We start from the raw sequence: 6822 nt of genomic DNA on the forward strand, positions 1-6822 counted from the left end.
CAGACCAGCAGACTAGGACAGCAGAACCTTAGCATGGAGGGGGCTTGTGTCTTTTGAAAAGAGAGTTAATTGTGAAAAGAATACATTCAAATTTCAAATATAATGCAAGCTACTCAAATTTAGGCTTAATAACTTCTCTCCCCCACCCACCCCTAGCTGACTACTGGAGTGTTGGTTAGGATACTAAAGAAAGTGGATCTGTGTGGCTGATGTGACAGACTAATCTCTCAAAGGACACAAAAGGCCTTGCCAGGGGTCTCAGGTGACGTTCTTTACTTCCTAGGTTGCTGGTGAAATACATCAGTTCTGTTGAAAGCTAGTCTTTAAAGAACTTCAGTTTCACTTGGGGTCCCAAGTCATGCCTAGAGATGACATTCCTAATAAAATGAGTTCATACACCAAAGTCAAGACCAACTCTGAGCTTTCCAGGAAACTAGGAACTACGCCTTCAAGGAATAGAAGGAAAACCAGAGCAAACTTGAACCACTTAAACTGACATTCATTGATTTCTCTCACTCTACCATTTCTGTCCTCAGAGAAAAGGAGAAGGATTATTGCAGACTCCACTGGTTAAGTACCCAAGGGATTGGTACCATCTTATTGGAGACACTTTATTTGTAACTATAGCAAATATGCTGGTTTTATGGTACAGGGAAGAAGAGCAGGTCCGGCCTGAGCGTCAGAGATGGGTTCTAGTTCCAGCGTGGCCACTAACTAGCTGGCTGCCTTCCTCTCTTGACTATCAGCCGGTACACCTCCTGTGAATTCCTGCAGCACCTGCACTACAAGTTCCATTCCTTTTAGCTCTAACGGTCTATGAATTAATGATACCACTTGGCTCTTGGCTCCATTCTACTTTTTATTTGGCATTTGTTCATTTGATACATATATACATATATAAAAATTTGTACATGGCAAAAATACAAAATAAGTATTTCTTTATAAGTTATGCATTAAACAGCTACCTTTTTTTTTTAAGTTTAAAAACCATTGCAAAAAAAAAAAAAAAAGGAAAGGAAATCTAGTCCGCCCTTTATAGTCGTTTACAATAACCTTGGTATAAAATATCCATACAACTCATGTGTACAAAATAGTGTACAGTTCATAAAAGCTGTGCAAAGACAGCAAGGTTCAGTAAAAAAAAAAAAAAAATCAAAGAGGCTTGTTCACATCATGCCCAGTGCTCAGGAGCTTTGCAGGTCAGCAAAACCTTCCCAGAAATAGTAAAGGGGCACATGGTATAGTGCTTGGTGCATATACTATGGTTGCAGAAATTATAAAGAAAAAGCTTTAACACACACATACAGAAATAGAGACTGACTCTTCCTCCCATTTAGAGAACTCATTTCAGAGAGCATTGAGAATATGACAGAAAACACCCAGTATTTATGTTGCACCTTAGACCAGAAGATATTCTTTCCTTTGTGAAATTCTTGAGCTTTCTAAGGGCACTGCTGTGGGAAGACTGGGTTAGGAGAATCTGGGGTGGGGTCGGAGGCCCTCGCTCCCTAAGAAGGGCAGGTGGAGGGATCTAGGAAGCCAGGGGTCTTGGAGCTAGTTGTACACTCGATGTTGTGGCCCCTGACCCAGTTTCCTCCTGGATACGGGGTTTCCTAACTTACAGATTTTTTCGCTAAGGACCAGCAGCTTCTGGCTCACAGCTAAACCCAGTCTGTGGGAACCAACGCCCCACGGTGTTTAAAATAGCTTGCAAATAAGACGACAGGAGACCTTATGGAAAAGTTAACGCTGGAACCAAAACCTAAATTTAACATGTGGAGAGGACTACTGGCAGGTGGTGTGGAGGAAAGAAATGTCACTTTCAAAATGGAAGGGGCCGAGGCGCCGTTGACGAGGTGACGGTTCGACCACAAGGAGCAGCAGCGTCGGGGCGATGGAGACTAAGTGAACATGCAGACTGAATATCACCTCTTCAATTTCAAAGCACTTCGAAACAGTCCCCAGGGCACGGGAGGCTTCTAAGACACCGTGATCTCCTCCTCGCCCTCCTCATCCTCCTCCGAGTCGGAGAAGTCCGAAGGTTTGCCGGGGCTGCTGGAGTGCGCGGGTGAGGAGGGCAGCGGCCTTTCGAGCCGCGGGTCCCGCGGGTACGGAGGGCTGGGGGATGTGCGATAAGCCAGGCCGTGGCGGGGGCTGCCAGGGCCCTCGTTGTCCTCCTCGTCGTCCCCCTGGCCCTTCTGGCCCACGTCGCTGAGGTCCGGGTGCGGATTGAGTTTAGTGGGAAGGGTCTGCTCCCGGCAGCCCCCGCTAGACAGGAGCTCGCGCTCCTTGGAGTTCCGCCACTTCATGCGTCGGTTCTGGAACCAGATTTTCACCTGGTGCGCGCGGGGCAGAGAGAGCAGGGGAGAAACAGAGGTTAGCACCGACCTTCCCCAAAGAGTGTGTGGGGCAGGGACGCCGGCTGGTTGTCGGGGGTGGGAAGGAGGCCCTGTCCTTCCCCACCTTGCCCGCTCCCCACCCCCTGATGTGAGCTCAGAGGAGTCTCAGCACTTCCCCTACTCTCAACCCCACCTCCCTCGTGCATCTCTTGTCCCATCCTCTGGTGCCTGGCCCACTGGGGCGAGAATAGCGTCGCTGAGCTCAGGAGAGACGGGGCGCGGAAAGAAGTGGGCTGTGCTGAGCAGCCTCGAGGAAGCTGGCTCGTGCACGCATTGCCTCCCTAGACTTTATTTTCCCCATCTGTACTATGGGACCTAAGCGGTTTCAGAGAACCCTCCCAATTGTGCGATGCGTGGGGGAGGGGTGAAGCCTAGGGGAAGTGGCTGTGGGGAGACTGCCCTCACTTGTGAGTCTTTCAAGCCCAATTTAGCCGCCAGCTTCTTGCGGTCCGGCTTGCTGATGTACTTTTGCTTCTGGAACATCTTCTCCAGCGCCTTGCGCTGCACGTCGGAGAACACGGCTCGACGCAGCATGCCCCGGCGAGGCTTGCCGCGCGCGGCGAGCGGCCAGGAGAAGGTCCCCGGAATGGGCACAACGCTCGAGGACGCTGCGGAGGGGTGGAGATGGGAGGTTGAGAGTGAGGCAGTCGTGTCCGTCGCCCCGCGTCACCTCCCTCCGTTTTTCTCTCTGATCCCTTCATCTCTTTAAAGCTCTCCTTTTTATTTTCCCTTGGAGAATAGGCCAGGAACCTACAAACCTGAGAGAGTGAAAGGGGCTTTCCGCCTAAATAACTTTCCCTTTCAACCGTGCAAACCCGGATTAGATAAAACCACGGAAACACAGAAAACAACTCCCACAATAGCCTGTTTTCGTTTTCCATTCAACGGTCTCAGGGAAACAAACCTGTGTACATCAGCTAAAATAGCAACGGAAAAAATAAATTACAAACATAAAAAATCTAGCTGAGGCCACTGGGTTTCCTTCTTAAGCTTTTATCACTTTGGTGGCTTTTGCGTTCTTTAGATGAAAATGAGGTGCTTTGCTGATTTGACAGTGAGGAGAAAATCCTCTTTGGATTTTTTTTTTTTAAAAATCCAATCAGTATTCATCTTTTTTATATTAATCTTTCCTCCCCTCCCCCACAAAACGTAAAGAAATAGGCCGAATACATGAAAAGTGGCAGCTAATTAGCACAATGACCGCTTCCCAATGGGTATTGGCCTGATAAAAAGGGGGAGAGTTTCGCTTTAAGGGAGTGAAAAAAAACTCCAAAGAAACAGAGACTCTAATGAAGCGTGAATGGTAATTGTGTAGTAATGAACTAACAGAAAAAGACTAAGGACAAGCAGCGAAAGCCATATATTACTGGGACAAAAGAAATTTACACTTTCAAACTAAACACAACTGCAGGCCAGGACCACTGGGAGAATACTGATGGCAGAGGCTTCTCTTCCCGGAATCATTTTCATTAAATGGACATGAAAAGCTATTTATAAAGCTCGGGTTGTTTTTGTTAGAGCATTGAGATGAGGGAGAAAGGGAGCAAATTCCATTATCAGCAGCAGCATGAATGGTGTATGGGGTGGGGGGGAGGTTGGTGAATTCTCTCTCCCCCTTTTAAAAATCAATTGCTTGTTTCTTTCGCTGATATTTGGGAGTGCTGTGGTGGTTTTACCCATCCCCCACCAGCCCAGTCTCTCGTCTCTTCATCGGGGCTCCTCTCTCTCCTTCTAAGTCTGGATCAGTTGCAGAGTTTTTGCGTTTGAGCCACAGTTTGAGTCACCACAGGGACTCCAGGATGTAAACCTCCTGGAACCTGTTTAAGGTGTTTTTTCCTTTAGACTGGGAACCAATTATGGGCTTCCCTCATACTTCTTATTTTGTCAGCTCAGCGGTCCTTAAAAAAATATGGTGGTCGGGGGTGGCTGTGAGAAGAGGTTGGGAAATACGGTTGGAAAAAGAAGGTTGGAGGTGTGGGAGGATCTAGTTTCCCTCCCCTTTGGCGACCCCAGGCATCCCACACAAGAGGGCACCCCATGTGGTCTTGTGAAAAGCCCGAAGCCCTGAATGAGTCTTAAAGAGAAATTAGCCCCGGCTGGTAGGTGTCTCTGGGCGGCGTGGAGGGGCGAGGGCTGGTCTGTGTGTGGCTGCCCGGAGGAGCTGACCAATTGGTCATGGTGCTGAAACCTTTGTGGGGAATCGTGGCCAAGTGCACTAACTCTGTGGGAAAACGGCGGCGTGAAGGGATGCCAACAGCTCCTCGCCGGGAAGGGAACCGCCTCAAATTGGGACCATGACAATTCCTGCTAATTTGTAGAGCAGGGAATTGGTGCAAAGTGTCAAGCAGTCACTGCTTGTGCTAAATAGGGCATCAAATTGGCGCGACGGATTCGTGAATGTTGTACGCCTCGCAACCTCTGAACCAGAGCGTAACCCCGGGGGTGGACGGAGAAATATGGCTTCGGGGAAGGGAGCGACGGGCTGGGGCTGGGGCGCCGCCCAGCCTCGCGAAAGGGAGGAGGACGAGACCTACCTGGGAAATACGAAGATCTGATGAGAGGCTGGAAGGAGCCTTCAAAATAGGGAAAGGCGAAGGTCTTGGGAGGCACGCTCTGCAGCAAGGCGGGGGATGCTTCTGGGAGAGAGTGAGGGAGCGAGAAAAAGAGAGAAGGGGGCAGAAGGGAATTTGATTACGTGCTTGATTATTGTTGTGCACATTGATACATGTATGATTAACCCTTTGGCTGGTTTCAAAGGCACCTTCCTCAATATATTGACAGAGGGAAATTAATCTTTTCCTAACGTTGTCTCATCTGTGGAAATCCTTCCTTTCAGCCCCAAAATAGTCCTCAGAGTCGCCCCCCGTCCCCAGTCTCATCCTGGACACTAACGAGATAGGTAGGACTGGGACACAGAAGATTCGTAAATCCATGATACTACTTAAGCCAATAAATACATTGTCTTTGGTTAAAAAAAAACACACAAAACGGCTCCCAGAAGCTCGAGGGCAGAAACGCAGACGCCCAGGAGCGTGCGCTCAGTTTAGCTGCACAAGGGAACTGGGCGCTCTCTCAGACTGAACTGATAAAGTTCATTCGGAGGGTGGAGCAAACCTGGAGGCTTTTCTTCCCGGGAATCCGCTGGACCCTAAGTCTCCCATTGAGCGACGTGAGGCCTCGGGGATCGTGCGTATGTGTCTGCGCGCCTGTGTGTAAGTGGGTACCCGCCGTATACAGGAAACGGGGGCAAAAAGGCTCCGCACCTGGACCTGCCCTCAGCGTTTTGGCGCTCACTTACCGGTTCTGGGTGCCGAGGAGAGGATGGCGTTCACCCCAAACTTCAGAAATGTGGGCTCGCTAGCAGGGGAGACGGCGGTCTGCGGTGATCCGCCCCGCCGGCTGCCCGGACCAGGGGAGCCCAAGTCCGAGGCCCCGGTGTCCGTGAGAGCCGCGGGGGCCCCCTGCCTAGAGGGCGACAAGCTGGCGGTGGGCCCGCTGCGGGGCAGGTAGGCGGGGGGTCGGCTGATGCGGATCAGATCCTCTACCAGGAAGCTCGAGTGGCCGGAAAATGCCGACTGAAGGGACTGGGGCAGCGTTAAGGTGGGCGTGGGGCGCAGGAGGCTGGGGTACCCCGCTGGGGGTGCGAGGAGGCCGGGGAACATCATGTTAGGCGTGGGGCGGGCGGAATAACCCTTCTTCCAGTGGCCGGAGGGTAAATGCCTGGCTTCCCGCCCCTCCCGCCCCCGCGGTGCCCTCTCTCTTGGGCTTAGCAAACGTCTCCAAGTAAAGAACGATCCCACTTGGGCGCCTCCGAGTCCTCCGTGGTCCTTCCGTCGAGGTGATGGTTTTATAGTGGCCCGTCCGTTAAGGCGCTTTGAAAAGTGACAGCTCTGACAATGAAGTTCAACAAAGTTCTCCACTCGAGCTTCATTCGCTAGAGGCTCTGGGCGCTCTGATTGGCGCAGAGGTGCAATTTATGATTGGATTAGTCTTCATAAGCATCGCCGGCACAATGGGCTGGCAACAAAGGCTGGCGCGCATCAATTCTGCATATCGACCGCCTCTTGGCCATACAGTGCACCCCCAGAGCTCTTGCCCGGAGTTTTTGTTCCGAATCAACACCCGGGCTAATTAAATGCCTATTTAGAAGTTTCAGATGACATCTTGCCTCATAGAAAAGGAGTTATTTAAAGAACGCACTAAATTTATTTGCAGCTCCCCTGCTGAGCCTCGAAAAATAAATCAATAAATATTCATAGAAATTCATCTCTAGGCAATCAGTAAAATAACCCTCCCCTTTTGGGGAGGGCAGTGGAAACTTTCAAGGCAGGGAATGTGAAAATATACTCCCTCTTTCATTTCTAGCTCTACACATTACTGCAGCTGAGGCATAAAGCCTGAGGGATGGGTTAAGTCAATGTGT

The 6822-nt window shown here is 50.4% G+C and overlaps 1 protein-coding gene across 1 annotated transcript; it reads right to left on the reverse strand.

Annotated features, from left to right (window-relative positions):
• Positions 1 to 851: 851 nt before the first annotated feature.
• Positions 852 to 6372, reverse strand: DBX1 (developing brain homeobox 1). The gene is made up of 4 exons (XM_019742603.3): positions 5698 to 6372; positions 4934 to 5035; positions 2805 to 3007; positions 852 to 2336 (listed from the first exon to the last, which is right to left on the reverse strand). Exons 1-4 carry the CDS (start codon positions 6062 to 6064, stop codon positions 1980 to 1982), a joined length of 1029 nt encoding a protein of 342 aa, XP_019598162.3. The 5' UTR covers positions 6065 to 6372; the 3' UTR covers positions 852 to 1979.
• Between the last annotated feature and the right edge of the window lie 450 nt (positions 6373 to 6822).

This window comes from Rhinolophus sinicus, chromosome 14 (genome assembly GCF_057876585.1).
Source record: "Rhinolophus sinicus isolate RSI-liver-muscle chromosome 14, RSI-T2T, whole genome shotgun sequence".
Lineage (NCBI taxonomy): Eukaryota > Metazoa > Chordata > Mammalia > Chiroptera > Rhinolophidae > Rhinolophus > Rhinolophus sinicus.

What these genes read in the sequence shown, in the direction of transcription:
- DBX1 (XM_019742603.3), bottom strand. Translation starts at nt 6,064, where the DNA reads ATGATGTTCCCCGGCCTCCTCGCACCCCCAGCGGGGTACCCCAGCCTC. An exon ending in CTCCTCGGCACCCAGAACCG is followed by an intron (nt 5,036 to 5,697) that starts GTAAGTGAGCGC and finishes ACTCTCTCCCAG; the next exon opens with AAGCATCCCCCGCCTTGCTG. An exon ending in TGGGCTTGAAAGACTCACAA is followed by an intron (nt 2,337 to 2,804) that starts GTGAGGGCAGTC and finishes CGCGCGCACCAG; the next exon opens with GTGAAAATCTGGTTCCAGAA.